The following is a 16,069-nucleotide window of genomic DNA, read 5'->3' as shown; positions in this document are numbered from 1 at the left end:
GGACAGGAACAGTTACACTGGCAACTGTGCGAGTGTCTCGAGGGCGAGGCGCAGGGAGGCTGTGGAGGAGCAGGCCCTGGACTCCCGCGCACGGACGCCTGGCGGCCCGGGGGCGCGGGGCGGGCGCGCCGTCGGGGGGGAGCGGGCGGGGGCCGCGGGCCGGGGGCCGACGTCACGGCCGCGCCGCCAGGCCCTCCGGAGCGCGGGAGGGGGTGCGGGGCGGCGGGCCCGGCCCGCGGCCGAAGATGGCGGGCCTCCGGGCTTACCTCGGAATTTGAGCTCGTGCTGCGGCTCGAGGCTCAGGACCTGCTCCACCTTCGCCATGTTCCTCGGCAGCGGGGCACCTCAGGCGGGGAGACCCCTGAGAGGTCACCTGGGGCGAGAAGCGTTAAGGCTGCGCCCCCTTTAAATTTGGAAAAGGGGGGGCCGGCCGGGGCGCGGGCGGGGGTCGCCGACGGGGTGCGCGCGGGGGGCGGCCTACGCGGTGCAGGCGCAGGGGCGGAGGGCGAGGGCGAGGCCGCGGTGCCCGGCGAGCGCACGGCACGCACGCACGCAGCGACGCACGCAGCGACGCACGCACGCACGCACGCACGCACGCAGCAGGCTGGCCTGCTCGGCCCGGGCGCGCGCTCGGGCTGTGGGGAGCTGAGCGCGCGCGGAGCCCCTGCCGGGCAGTGCGCAAGCGCAGCGCTGGCCGTGGGGGCGGGGCTGCCGGGCGGCAGGGGGCGGGGCGCCGCGCAGTCCCGGGGAGGGGCGGGTCCGGGACGCCGGGAGTCTTGGGCCGTCGCGGGGGAGACTATTTACTGAACGTCCTTGGGGGCCTGGCTTTGTGTTAAGTGCTTTACTCAATAATAATAATTAATAAGAATGAACTTCCACTTTCCCTTGTTTGTGCGGTGCCAGGCACTTAGAGACTGAATAATGATGAAAACACTATTTATTCTTATTATAAACATAATGTTTATTGGTGAATGATGTGTGCTAGGCACTGTGACGTATGGTAAACAATAAATATAAATTTAGTAAGGTACCAATTACTGCTTGCTTATTTTGTGCCACTCTGCTGAGCGCTTTGGATAACAGCAGCATCAATTGTATTAAATAAAATCTACTCTACGTGAAATGTTTACTAACAAATACGGTGCTGAATCCTGTGCTACTAAATGCAACAAATATTTAGAAACACCAGAAGCAGAAATGTTGACCTGGTTTCTACCCTCTCCCTAGAGCCGGTAGGAGGGACAACCTGTGAATAAATAACCGCACAAAAAAGTTCATTAAAAATTACTGAGAACCCAGATCTTCTTGGCCTCAAATGTGAACACTCTGCTTCACTATTGACATTTAAATTTTATTCCATTTATAATGTTCACGACATGAAATATGTTATTAATAGTCCCCTTTAATATATATGTATAGACGAAACACAGCAAAGAGCTAATACTGACTCTACATAGCAGGCATATGTGGTTTCTTTGCACTATTCTTCCCATTTTTCAGTACGCTTGGAATTCTTCATAATAAAAGGTTTTTTTAAAGATAATCTTTGTCTTTTAACTAGAGCATTTGGTGCATTTATACTTATTATATTTACGATCTATCTGGATTTATTTCTACCATCTTATTTGCCCCTTCTATTTGCCATGCCTGCTTTTTTTTTTTTTTTTTTCCTCTCCTTTCATGCTCCTTGGGTGCTGATGTTTTTTCTCATTCCGCTTTTCTTCCTCTTTCATACTCTGTTTCTGTTGTTTTAGTGATTACTCTTCACCTTACTACCTGAAAATAAAAGCACTTAGGGGTACTATAATGACCCATATACTAAATAATATGCCTTAATTGTAGTATATTTTCAGTTTAATCTTTTCCTTTTTCACCTCAGTGAGTCATTACTAAATTGCTGTATACAGTCAGTGTTAATTTAGACTCAATCACACTGTTACCAATTTCTTTGCTCATCTTCTTGCTTCTCAGAACTTAAAACTAGGATCACTTTCCTTGTCCCTTAAGTACAACCTTTAAATTCTATTTCAGTGAGGGTTTGTTGGAGCAAATGCCCTTGGTTTTTGTTCACCTGAAAATGACTTTAGGAGTTCCTGTCGTGGTTCAGTGGTTAAGGAATCCGACTAAGAACCATGAGGTTACAGGTTCGATCCCTGGCCTCGCTCAGTGGGTTAAGGATCCCGCATTGCCGTGAGCTGTGGTGTAGGTCAGCAGCTACAGCTCTGATTGGACCCCTAGCCTGGGAACCTCCATCTGCCGTGGGTGAGGCCCTAGAAAAGACAAAAACCAAAAAACAAACTTTATATTTCCCTTGTTTTGAGAGGTATTTTGCCTGGTTTCCTAGAGGGACAATCATTTACTCTCAGCACTGAGAAGATGCCACCACTGATTTCCAGCTCCCACTGTTACTGGCTGAGCTTTCAGATGACAATCTCCTCGTTATTCCTGCAAAAATAATCTGTTTTTTTCCTGTCCTGGGGTTCTACAGTCTTATCACAATATACCTTTTAATTTATTGTCTTAGCCCATTCAGACTGCTCTAACAAAATACCTTATAAAGGGAGTTCCCGTTGTCGTGACTCAGCAGTCACGAACCCGACTAGCTTCCATGAGGACGTGGGTTTGATCCCTGGCCTGGCTCATGAGTTAAGGATCCAGCGTTGCCATGAGCTGTGGTGTAGGTCGCAGGTGAGGCTCAGATCCCACTTGAATGTGGCTGTGGCTGTGGTGTAGGCCGGCAGCTGCAGCTCTGATTGGACCCCTAGCCTGGGAACTTCCATATGCCTCAGGTGCAGCCCAAAAAAGACAAAAACAAGAACAAAAATACCATAGGGAGTGGATGGCTCAAACAACGGTATTTATTTCTCACAGCTCTGGAGCCTGGGAAGTTCAACATCAGAGCACCAGCAAATTCTGTGCCAGGCAAGAGCCTACTTTCTGGTTCCTCGGCAGCTGTTCTTTTGCTCTCTGGGGTCTCTCTCTCGCTCTCTTTTTTTTTTTTTTTTTTTTTTTTTTTTTTTTTTTTGTCTTTTTTGCCATTTCTTGAGCTGCTCCCTCGGCATATGGAGGTTCCCAGGCTAGGGTTGTAATTGGAACTATAGCCGCCGGCCTACACCACAGCCACAGCCAACACCAGATCCGAGCTGTGTCTGCGACCTACACCACAGCTCACGGCAACGCCGGATCCTTAACCCGCTGAGCAAGGCCAGGGATCAAACCCGCAACCTCGTGGTTCCTAGTCGGATTCGTTAACCACTGCGCCACGACGGGAACTCCTTGGGTCTCTTCTATAAGGGGCGCTAATCCTATTGATCAGGGCTCCCCACTCATAACCTAATCACCCCCCGGGGGCCCAGCTTCCAATACCACCACTCAGGGACTGGGTTTCCACCCATGACTTTTGGGGAAGATACAAATGTTCAGTCTATCGTATTTATCCTGCTTGGAGTCTCGAGGAGTTTTGAATTTGTTGACTGGTATATTTGATCATTCTGGAAAATTCTCAGACAACATTAAAAAAATGTCTTACTTGTAAAATACACATAACATAATTGACTATCATAATCACATGACATGTAGAGTTTCACGGTATTGAATTCACTCACCTTATTGTACAACCATGACCATACTCTGTCTCCAGAACTCTTGCAAAACTAGAACACCAAGGAGTTCCCTGGCGGCCTAGCAGCGAAGGAACTGGCGTTGTCGCTGCAGTGGCTTGGGTCGCTGCCGTGGTGCAGGTTTGATCCCAGGTCTGGGAACCTCCACCTGTGGCAGGAACAAAACAAAAACAGAAACAGAAACAAAAGTAGGACTTCATACCCAGTAAACAGTAACGCTCCCTCCCCTTCCCCCACCCCTGGCAATCACAGGCTTTCAGTCTCCACGAATGTGACCCGTCCAGGTCCCTCTACTTTATGTACGTGGGGTCACACAGTATTTATCCTTTTGTGGCTGGCTTATTTCACTCAGCATAATGTCTCCAAGTGTCCCCATGCTGGCGCATGTAGAACACCATCTCTTTGAAATATTACCTTAGCCCCAGCCTCTCATTCTTTTCTCCTGGAAGAGGCTGACTCGCAGTTTGTTCAACCAATATTTTTCAAACTGTAGGCTGCTTCCCAAAGGTGACTTGTAAAATCAATTTAGTAGGTTGTTACCAGCACTGAGAAAGAAAATGAACAGAAAATATCAGAGTGTCTTGTACTCTTTCATGAAACTTTAGTTTCGGCTGTGTATCTATGAACACACCGAGACATAAAACCATGTCGTGGGTTACAAATAAAATGCATTTCTTCGACTTTCTCATCCCATTTCCCACGTTGCTCTATTGCTCTGTCAAAGCTTAATGTCGCATCTCTGCGTCCCACGTTGGGGCTCTTTCTTCAGATCGCCACGCAGGGAGTGGTCCCGTATTGGGTTTTACTGTTGTCACTTTAGTCAGTGGCAGTGGCCAGGTCAGCTTGATGAAGGGACATCCCTGTTCTTGGGCCCCCACGGAGCTTCCACACATGCTACCATGGGCATTTTTAAATAAACTCGGTGTGTCAGCAATGGCAGGGCCGGCCCCAACCATGTCACCTTGTCCACTTGATTAGTACGAGTCACCACTGCCATGGAGGTCCTTGGGTGGGCATTCCCATAGGTCACTGTGGCCATCCTGGCTGGCATCCACGTGTGTCCTCCCCAAACTCCTTCTCACCAAGTCCACTCCTGCTCTATCTGCCCCCGACCCCTGGGTTAATGCACAGAAGCACCGGCTCTATCCCACCAGAGTCAACATCTAAAAATACTGCTTGACAGCTAGATATGGGAGTTCCCTGGTGGCTCAGCAGGTTAAGGATCTGGCATTGTCACTGCTGCGGCGCAGATTTGACCCCTGGCCTGGAAACTTCCACATGCCATGGGTGTGGCCAAAAAAAAAGTTAAAAATAAATAAAAGCCCTACTCGAGATTCTGGAAATTCTGTGAATTCCATGTGTGTGGTAATTCTACTACTCGACCATTCGATTTTGATTTTCAGCAAGGTCAGAAATCTGTAGCTACAAGAAATAAAGGATTATTTTCGGGCTCCATGTCATCTCCCTCAAGTCACAGTTGGAACACCAATTGTGGCTTAAGCTGAGGGCTTACAGTTTCTCACTTTCTTTCCATAACAGCTCCAGGGAACTCAGAGGCAGCTGCCCCACCGCACGGTCCCTGAGTCACCTCCGGAAGGGTAGCAGCCACCTGGCTCTCCCAGGCCCCTGCGTGTGGGCCCTCCGTCACAGTCCGGAGTGGGGGACAAGGCCCTTGGTGGTGACACCCCTGCATATTCCTTGTAGATTACCTGTAACCCCGGCAGGGTGCCATACTGACTCTCTGGGGTAAAAATCACTCGATTTGCCATTTTTGCGGATTCCTGTGGTGCAAACACTCCCCCCATGACTGTTTTGTTTGGTTTTGCTTTTTAGGGCCACACCTGTGGCATATGGAGGTTCCCAGGCTAGGGGTCCAAACGGAGCTACAGCTCTGGCCTACACCACAGCCACAGCCATGCCAGAGCCGAGCCGCGTCTGCAACCTACACCACAGCTCATGGCAACGCCGCATCCCCAACCCACTGAGCGAGGCCAGGGATCGAACCCACATCCTCATGGACACTAATCGGATTAGTTTCCGCTGAGCCCTGATGGGAACTGCCCCCATGACTGGTTTTCACCTACTTGTAGCACATGGCTGCACACGGGGTGAAAAGAGAGGGGCCCTTTGGCTCCTGCAGGGTGGGGGACAGCCCTGCTTCTGTTCTATTTCCCCCCCAAGGCTCACAGTCTGCGTGAGGTCGTGGCCCCATCAGCCCCAGAACCCCAACTCTGAGGCTCTGTTTCCCGGGACCCCTCTTGGTACCAAGCACTCGACCAGTCAGAGTCCAGCCAGGAGAGCAGAACTTACCTCAGAAACTCTGACAAAGATGACTGAGAAGGAGGACATGGTTCGTGGGGTGACGGGAACTGCAAACGCCCAAAGAGGAAGACGCGGGGTCTCTCGGGGAGGTGGGGGGACACAAGGAAGGTGTCACTAGACCCCAGGAGCTCCGAGGCCGGGCCTCAGGGAGTGGACTCGGAGGGGCCACCCCCCAAAGCTTCAGGCTGTGGCCAGGGGAGCGTCGCAGTTGAGGTGACAGTGACAGGGAGACCAAGACCCCCTTCCCCGCCCTCCTGCCCTCAGGTCTTCCCCAGGGGCCTCTGCTGGGGGGAGCTGACAGGAGAGCAGCTGCCTGAGGGGAGTGAGCGAACGGAGCCCCTGAGCCTCGGGGCAGAGAGTGGGGGCCCGAGAGCCCCACACCCACCCCCTCCTGGATTCCCTTCAGGTCATGGACACTTGTGTCTACAGCCTGTGCAAAGCGAATGGGTGTGGAGTTTCGATTCTGTTGTTTCTGCTGGCTCAGGGTGTCCTGTTTCCTTGTGTGTTTTCTGGTCTTTCGGCTTCTGTATGGGCGTTCTCGGAGGCCTGGTGTTGCAATCCGCTGTCACCACGTAGCCCATGGCTGCAAAACCCAGCAGCTCAAACACCACCCGTCAAGTGACCAGCGTCCCTCACGTGCGTGGGGTGGCTGGGCTCCGCCCCGGGGTCTCACGCAGGCTCTCTCCTGGGCTATGCAGAGAGGTGAGGGCCAGCTGCAAAGTTCAAGGGCACAGAATGCTGGGGTCACCGTCTTTTCCCACACCAACTGCGGGTGTTAGGCGTGGGGACGCCCCCCAAACCATCCTCAGATGTGATAATTCAATAGAGGCTCATAGAACTCACAGAAAGCTGGTATACTCATGCTTAGTTTCTGTCTTCTTAGGGCCACACCTGAGGCATATGGAGGTTCCCAGGCTAGGGGTCCAATCGGAGCTGCAGCTGCCGGCCTACACCGCAGCCACAGCCACGCCGGATCTGAGCTGCATCCGAGACCTACCCCGCACCTTTCGGCCACGCCAGATCCTAAACCCACTGAGTGAGGCCGGGAATCGAACCTACATCCTCACAGATGCTATATTGCGTTCTTAACCCTCTGAGCCACGAGGGGAATTACATAGTTATGGTTTATCACAGGGAAAGGAAACGGATTCCAATCAGCCAAGGGAAAAGCGCCTGGAAAAGAGGATTCTCCATGTGGAGCTCCCTTTGCCCTCTCCCTGGGGAGTCGGGACCTGCTAGGCTCCAGGGTCAGTGTGTGCCAATGGGCACAGAGCGTCACCAGCCAGGGAAGCCCACCTGAGTGTCTGTGTCCGGAGTTTGTACTGGGGCTCCATTCTCGTAGGCTGATGGCCCACAGGGCTGTTTTCAGTCTCCTGGCTCAATTGATAGCACATGACCCAAAGCCTCCACCCTAAGGCGCACGGCTGGTCTTTCTGGCCGCCGGCCCTCTTTCTCAGACTATCCAGGTGTGGCCAGCCCTCCCCAAAGCACATCGTTAAGACTATCCAGTAGGGATGGGACCAGAGATTTTGCCACTAAGTGAAGCCCATCAGAAAGAGAAAGACAAATACCATATGAGATCACTTATATGTGGAATCTAAAATATGGCGCAAAGGAACCTAGCTACGAAACAGAAAGAGACTCACAGACACGGAGAACAGACTTCTGTTTGCTAAAGGGGAGGGGGAGGGAGTGGGATGGATGGGGAGTTTGGGGCTGGTAGATGCCAACGATTACATTTCGAATGGGTAAGCCATGAGGTCCTACTTTGTAGCACAGGGAGCTATATCCAGTCTCTTGGGCTAGACCAGGATGGAAGATCGTATGAGAGAAAGAATGTACATACATGTATGACCGGGACAGTTTGCTGTACAGTAGAAATTGACACAATATAGTAAATCAACCATAATAAAAACATTTTAAAAATAGTAAAATCAGATGTAAAAAAAAATATTTCCTGGAGTTCCCGTCGTGGCTCAGTGGTTAACGAATCCGACTAGGAACCATGAGGTTGTGGGTTTGAGCCCTGGCCTTGCTCAGTGGGTTAAGGATCTGGTGTTGCCGTGAGCTGTGGTGTAGGTCGCAGACGCAGCTCGGATCCCGTGCTGCTGTGGCTGTGACGTAGGCCAGCGGCTACAGCTCCAATTAGACCCCTAGCCTGGGAACCTCCATATGCCACAGGAGCGGCCCAAGAAAATGGCAAAAAGACAAAAAAAAAAAAAAAAAAAAAAAAAAAAAAAAATTCCTGGAGTTCCCATTGTGGCTTAGCAAGTTAAGAACCTGACTAGTATCCATGAGGATGTGGGTTTGATCCCTGGCCTCGCTCAGTGGGTTAAGGATCTGGCATTGCTACAAGGTGCAGTGTAGGTCAGAACTGAAGCTTCAGTTGGATACCTGCCCAGGAACTTCCATATGCTGCAGGTCCAGCTGTAAAAAAGAAAGAAAAAAAAGAGAGAGAGAGAGAGAAAGAGAAAAGGAAAAGAAAAGAAAAATGGCTGATTTTAAGACGGGAGCAGGGGATAGAGGAAATGGACCTGGAGTATCTTCGAGTGCTGGAAAGTAGCAAGTGTGCAAAAGACAAGAGCAGGTGGTATGTCAAAGGGATGCAGGACCCAGCGAAAGAGCTCCCAGGGGACAATCTGAACAACAGCAACAGAGAGCAGAGTGTTGGGTTATAACCCAACGAACGCAATAAATATCCATGAGTCCATACTGATGTCAATAATTTTATTTTATTTTTTTGCTTTTTAGGGCCGCACCTGCAGCATATGGAGGTTCCCGGGCAGGGGGTCTAATCAGAGCTACAGCTGCCGACCTACACCACAGCCACAGCCACACCCACACCAGATCCAAGCCGCGTCTGCGACCTACGTCCCAGCTCATGGCAACGCCGGATCCTTAACCCACTGAACGAGGCCAGGTACGGAACCCGAAACCTCATGGTTCCTAGTCGGATTTGTTTCTGCTGCGCCACGACGGAAACTCCCTGATGTCAATAAATTATTGAATAACTAAATGGAGCAGAAAAGACAGAAGAATTCCGGATAATTTATGTTAACTATTCCTCCCTCAAGGAGGGGGGGTCCTATCCCCTGAGTGACAACTATGCTTAGTGACTTCCTTCCAACAGTACAATATGAAAGGCTGGAAAATAGTAACTATGAGTTCCCTGGCGGCTCAGCTGGTTAAGGATCTGGCATTGTCACAGCCGTGGCCTGGTTCAATCCTTGGCCCAGGAGCTTTTCCATGACATGAGTGGAGCCGAAAAGAAAGTAGTAAGTCTCTAAGGGGAGACCTGGCCAACAGAACCTCGGCCAGGTGATCAGGAGTGACCGGTTGGGGAAACAGAGCTGGACATGACGTGATGCACAGCGCACCTCCCCCCGGAAGCTCATCGTTCCAGTCTGATTATAAGAAAAACATCGGGAAAACCCAAACTGGGGGAGATCCTGAGCAGCACACCTCACATTCTGAAGTCATCAAAAACGAGGAAAGCCTGAGATATGGCCACAGCCCAGAGAAGCCTCTGGAGGCGTGAGGACTAAAAGTCAGGTGGGGTCCAGGTTGGGTCCTGGGGCAGAAAAGGGCCATCAGGGGAAAACCCAGGAACTCTGTATAAAATATGGACTTTAGCTGACGTAGCGTATTCCTCACATGGGTGGGTCACTGGTTGTGACAAAGGCGCCAGAGCGTCAGGAAGATTTTAATGACAGAGGACACGGGGTGCGAGGCACCCAGAGATCCCCTTCGCTCTCTCTGCGACTTTGCTGGAACTTCAACGATACTCTAAACTTAAAAGCTTATACATGTGTGACTGAGTCACTTTGCTGTACCGCAAATTTCTAGTTGGTACAACATTGTAAATTAACCATACTTTACAAGATGTAAAAAAAAAAAAAAAAAAAAAAAAAAAAAAAAAAAAAAAAGCTTTCCAAAGAAATGGGCTGTGAAACACAAAAAAAAACCCCAAAAACAGATAGTTTTTTTTTCTTTTCTTTCTTTTTTTTTTGGCCACACCCCCCGCATATGGAAATGGAAGTTCCCAGGCTAGGGGTTGAATTGGAGCTGCAGCTGCCTGCCTCCGCCACAGCCACAGCAACGCTGGATCCTTAACCCACTGAGCGAGGCCAAGGATCGTACCTGCCTCCTCACAGACACTACGTCAGGTTCCTCATCCTCTGAGCCACAAGGGGAACGCCTTAAATATTATCAGTGGATTTTCAGCATCCTGAATTGGCGCTCTCTGTAATGTACTTGGGTACTGCTGCTCTCGGGCCTTCAAGTCCTTTGACAAGCAGCAGGCATGAGGCTGGACCACACTGCAGAGATGGGTTCCCTGAATTGATATCTTGCCCCATTTCCCTTTGGGTTTTTTTAGGGCCACACTTGTGGCACAGCGAGATTCCCAGGCCAGGGGCTGAATCGGAGCTGTAACTGCCGGCCTACACCACAGCCCCAGCAACGCTGGATCCGAGCCGCATCTGTGACCTCCAGCACAGCTCACAGCAATGCCAGATTCTTAACCCACTGATGGATCCTTCGTCCTCACGGATCCTAGTCGGGCTTGTTCATCACTGAGCCATGAAGAGAACTCCTTGCCCCACTTCCTGCCTTGGAAATGCCACCAGCCCTGGCTGCCCAAGCCCCGTCCCCGCATCCTTCATGGCCTCACTCACTCATTCTTTCATTCATTCACTCATCCACACAGCATTTCCCCAGGATCTGTCAGCATCCTGCAGTGGACAGATTTAGCCTTGGCTACAGAGGGTCTTACTGTCTAGGGAGGGCAGTTGAAAAAAAACAAAGCAAATCCCACCAAAAGAACTACCATCTGTGCTAAATCTTAAAATAGAAAAGAAAGCTATGACGGACAAGGACTTTTAGCGGAAAAGCTCATAGGGTAATCGAGAATAATCTTGGAAAAACGGCAAGAAAGATCTTGCCAAATGGAAAAGGGAAGGAAGAGCTCTCCAGGTCGAGGAATAGCCAGTGCCAAGGTCCTGGGGTAGACGGCCAGCCAGGGCCTACCCCTACTGGCGAAAGCCAAGGACGGATGATGCCTTCTCACGTTTCCCCAGCTCCTGCTCTGGGTCAGGCAGGAGATCAGCCTACACATTCATTTCCTACGGTTGGGTAGCAAATCACCACCACGTGGGGCTGAACACAACACGTATTTTTTAAAAAACAGCACACAGTTGTCATGTTGCAGTTCTGGAGGTCGCAAGTCCGAAACTGGGTCTCACTAAAATCCACCTGGCTTCCTCTGCAGGCTCTGTGCCCTGTCCACCTCCTGGAGGTCAGCCGTGTTCCTGGGCTCCATCTCCGAAGCCAGCAGCAGAGCTTTGTCTCCTCGGGCCTCCTCGTCCACCCCACTGAGTGTGTCCCGCGGGCCAGGTACCACCCCAAGGGCCTTGCTGATGTTGACTCCTTTAATCCTCACCGTGTGAAGAGGGGTCATTTACGGCCACTTTACAGATGAGGAGACCGAGGCTACCACAAGGACAGGGATGGGTGTCCCTTGTGCTCTGGAGTCTGGCTGTCACTGTTGGACACCCTTGGCCATCCCAGAGGATACCCCACCTGCACGAGTAGCCTGACCAAACATGCTGCTGCTTTTTTGTTTATTTTTGGTTTCCTTTTTGTTTTGTTGGTTTGCCTTGTTTTATTAAACTGTTTTTTCTTATTTTATTTTATATTTTATTTTGTCTTTTTGCCTTTTTCTTGAGCCGCTCCCATGGCATATGGAGATTCCCAGGCTAGGGGTCGAATCGGAGCTGTAGCCGCCAGCCTACACCACAGCCACAGCAATGCAGGATCTGAGCCGCATCTGCAACCTACATCACAGCTCACGACAATGCCGGCTCCTTAACCCACTGAGCAAGGCCAGGGACCGAACCCACAACCTCATGGTTCCTAGTCGGATTTGTTAACCAGTGAGCCATGATGGGAACTCCCATTTTTGTTTTTTAAATGTATTGTTTTATTTACTTATTTTTTACTTGAAGTATAGTTGATTTACAAAGTTTCAGGTATACAGCAAAGTGATTCTGTTTTACATATAAAACATTTTTTTTTTTTTTTGTCTTTTTAAGGCCACACCTGCAGCATATGGAAGTTCCCAGGCTAGGGGTCCAATCAGAGCTGCAGCTGCTGGCCTACACCACAGCCACAGCAACGCCAGATCCTTAACCCATTGAGCAGGGCCAGGGATTGAACCCGCATCCTCGTGGTTATCAGTCAGGTTTGTTACTGCTGAGCCACAACAGAACTCCTAAAATGCATTGTTTTTAAATAAACCTTTAATTTTGCAATTTTTTTTTGGTTTGTTTTTTAGGGCCATACCTGCGGCACATGGAAGTTCTCAGGCTAGGGGTCCAACTGGGGCTGCAGCTGCCGGCTTACACCACCGCCACAGCCATGCCAGATCTGAGCTGCATCTGCAAACTACTCTGCAGTTCAAGGCAACACGGGATCCTTAATCCACCGAGCGAGGCCAGGGATGGAACCCACATCCTCACGGACACCATGTCAGGTTCTTAACCTGCTGAGCCCCATGGGAACTCCATGCAATAATGTCAGACACACAGAGAAGTGGCAACGGCAGTGAGAGAGTTTTGTTCACTCCTTGCTCCGTTTTCCCAGTGTTATCACTTCACATGGTTTTATACACCTGTGGTGGCAACACTGGGACACGCTTATCGTAAACTCCAGACTGTTTTGGGATGTCACCTGCGCTTCCACAAATGTCTTTTTTCTTTTCCCCAATCTGGTCTAGGACACCACCTTGCCTTCAGCCAGTTTATTTTTCTCAGGGCTGTTCTGGAAGCTGCTGCAGGTGGACGGATGACGACCCCAGCGGTGGCCTCCAGGGCCCGAGAGCCCGGTGCCAGGCACCCTCCTGAGAGGCACGGTGCGTCTCTCATACATCCTCACCACAGGGAATGATAACATCCTGTCTCTCGTTTGGAGCCGAGGCCACCAAGGCACCGGGAACTGCAGAAACTCACCAAGAGGAGGGAGCCACTGCAGATGGAGGAGGAGGACTGGGGCGAAGGAGACCCCAGGGGTGGGGCCGGGGGGGCGTCTTGCAGAAGCGGCGGGGGCGGGGGGAGCACCATGCCGAGGGATCAAGGCCAACACGCAGAACTCCAGTGGCCCTGCCACAGGCCCTTTGCACGGGCGGTCCCCGCTCCTGCTGTGGCCTGCCCAGGGCCACCTAACGTTGTCACTGGCGTCCCACAACTCCCTGGAGGCCCGCTGCTCGGGTGCCGGGCTAGGTCCACGTGTGCAGCTGCTTCCGGGAGGTGGGTGCACACGAGACATGGGAGCTGCGGGAAGGGACGCGGGTGAGGACGGAGGCCAAGGGGGTGGGTGTGAGCAGGACCCAACGCCCCGCCCTGAAGGCTGTTCTGCCAGCTTCCTGTCGCCAGCGCCTCAGTGATACCTGTCCTTCCCGGCCCTTGGCCAGCGTGGACTCACCATCTATTTCTCTGCGGTCCGTCTCCCCACGAGGACACAGCCTCATGAGGGATCCACCCTGGGTCAGGCTCCCAGCGGCCAGTAGAGGGATGAGCGAGAAATGAAGGGGGGAAGGCAGGCAGAGCCGGGGTCACCCGGCGTGGCCGTCTCAGCACTGGCTTGTGCGCAGGCTTTGTGAAAACCACGCGGACCCAGCAGCGTTAGCCTGGTGGGAGCTGGGGGGCCCCGGAGCCAGAGCCACCCCAGGTCTGTGCCAGAGGGGGGGCGTCCTGTGTCCTGACAAGGGGGCCCTCCAGGCTTGGGAGGGGGAAGGACTTGGGAGGGGGAGGACTCGTGGTCGCCATCTCCGGCCCGGCCTGTGAAAGGTGCTCAATAAATGTTTGATGAATGAACGAACTAATGTAATTAAGAATCTGAAGGGGGATACGGGGGCAGTCTTTTCAGTCCTGAGGCCTTGTCCCCAAGCACCCAGAAGGCCACATTTGCATACAAATAATTGATATTCTAATTACAAATCATTCGTATTGATTTATTAAGCAGATCCCCAAAGGATCTCTGGAAGATAATTGGATTCCAAGCTCCTTAGGGGTAAGGAAGGCATATTTACCTGGCTGTTCCCCCACGGCGGCGCGAGGCAGAAGCGTTACATGATAAATGTTGGATGAGGACGGGGAGAGGGTGGTCTTTTGTGGGGGGTTTATAGCGGCCCCACAGATCGCTTCCAGTGCGTCCGGGGCTGGGGCATAGGGGCTGCATCCTTCTGTGTGTTTGCGTGTTCCTGTGTGTGTGTGTGTGTGTGAAATTGCAAATGTCGCTTTCCCCCAAGCCCTGGTGATTTTCCACTGTGTGCGCGGCCTTCCTTCACGGAGGGGACACGCTGGGGACCGAGATGCAAGAGGCACTCAGACCCCTGGTCCTCTGTCCAGCCGGAAGACAAGGCCGAGCAAGACTGGAGTCCCCAGTGGTCCCCCCCGGGGGTGGGTGGCAAGGGGCTGGGGTGGTATCGCTCCTGTCATCTCTGTCGGCCTCTCCCCAAGCCACTTCAAAGAAATGACTTTAGTACATTAAAAAAATAAAAAGCAAGCAGTGAAGGAAGGCATCAATAGAAAACTTGGCTGCTTGATCTGATTACAGACTGGGCTTGCTCTGTGGAGGCAGCTTCAATTCCTCCATCTCTACTGGCTTTCTGACCCGCCGGCCACCCCCAGGGCCCTCTGAGAACAGAAACTGTGCAGCCGCTGCCTGAGGCCAGCAAAGGACGAGGAGGAATCCCCAGCAGGCCTGACCCTAGAACAGGTGGAGGCAGCGCTCTGCAGTGCAGGGCGGGCGGGGGGTGTTGGGGGAGAGGAGGGGGGATGGGGGAGGGAGGAGAGAGAGCCACACACGAGAGACAGAGACAGACAGAGCCTGAGCTGGAGTGGTGCTGGGGCGGAGGTGTTTTAAGGCTTGGTTTCTCCATTTCCAGGAATGCTTAGGGCCAGGGATTCTCAAGTGACTCTCTCAACTTTGCATTTCTATCTGGGAGGAAAAACTTGAAAATGAGCAATTACAATTTGTAATGCATATGCAGTCTTCTCAGGAAATCCACAGGGTTGCAGGATCAAGGCCCATTCTACCTGGGCCAGTGGGGCCTGCTGCCTGGGTGACACCCCAACCTAGCCGTTCTGGGAGTTCTAGATGTGTGACCTCCGGCAGGTTACTAAGCTGTGGGCAGCGGCCTCCAGCCAGAGCCCTGGGGGACAGACCTGCAGTTGAACGAGGAGGGGTCCTTTCTCACTGCAGCGGGGAGGAGGGGGCTGGCAGAACCCCCGAGGGGAAGGGTCTGAAGGAGGGTTCGAGGAAGTGGGGCTTTGCTTTGGGTTGGATGCAGTCAGGACTGGGCGATGCCCTGACCAGGCGGGTATCCAGGGAGGACGGACCAGATCAGCCTACAGCTGTTTAACTGGCAAAGGGGAAGCCTCACCATCACTCAGATGCAACCTTGGGGAGAGCTCAGTTTTGGGGTTTGGACGATGCTCTTGTCTTGTCTGGGCTCAGAGTGATTCTGGAGGGGTCTTCTTAGTGTCTTGACCCATCCGGGTCTCCGAGTGGCCTTGTGGGAACCCGGGGTCCCGCGGGACCATGATCAACAGGGGAGGGGACCTCAGGACGGCTGAGGGCCAGGCCAGCCCCTGGCTGCCAGGAGCTGCTTTTCCTGTAACCTGTAGGGCAGGAAATAAGCCACATATCTCTCTACGGTGTGGGGAGCCGGCGGTGTACGAATGCAAGGTCTCAGCGCCGTGTGCCCGGCACATGGTAAGCCGTCAATAAAACACCAGCTATTACCACCAGGCTGACGTTTCGAAGCGCTCCCCCGCCTCTCGTGAGGCATCTGGGAGGCTCGTATGGTGTGTGCGCTTGGAGCCGTTATGTTTCTGGAGACCGCAATTTCAGGCGGGGTTTGCAGTCACACCCGGTGCGACAGAAACGAGCCCCTCTCACCCCAAACACGGCAGCCCAGGAAACAGCATTAACACCTGGACTCTTCGTCGTCACCGTGTAACTTGGCGAAGACACCCCCACTCCCCCAGTCTTCTCTTCCTTCGCTCGGAGCAATTAGCAAAGGGAGCATGTAGCAAACACCTTCTGTCATTATTCCCACGGGAAAG

General features: G+C 52.4%; 1 protein-coding gene across 1 annotated transcript in view; it reads right to left on the bottom strand.

Moving 5' to 3' along the window:
* VAPB (VAMP associated protein B and C) overlaps nucleotides 1-661 on the bottom strand; it is a 50,177-nt gene extending 49,516 nt beyond the window's left edge. The window contains 1 exon segment of the mRNA NM_001123213.1: nucleotides 267-661. Within this exon segment, the coding sequence (NP_001116685.1) occupies nucleotides 267-324 (58 nt within the window). The 5' untranslated portion in view covers nucleotides 325-661.

Source organism: Sus scrofa, chromosome 17, assembly GCF_000003025.6.
Source record: "Sus scrofa isolate TJ Tabasco breed Duroc chromosome 17, Sscrofa11.1, whole genome shotgun sequence".
Classification (NCBI taxonomy): Eukaryota; Metazoa; Chordata; class Mammalia; order Artiodactyla; family Suidae; genus Sus; species Sus scrofa.
The sequence above is the reverse complement of the archived record's forward strand: the minus strand, read 5'-3'. Positions and strand labels throughout refer to the sequence as shown.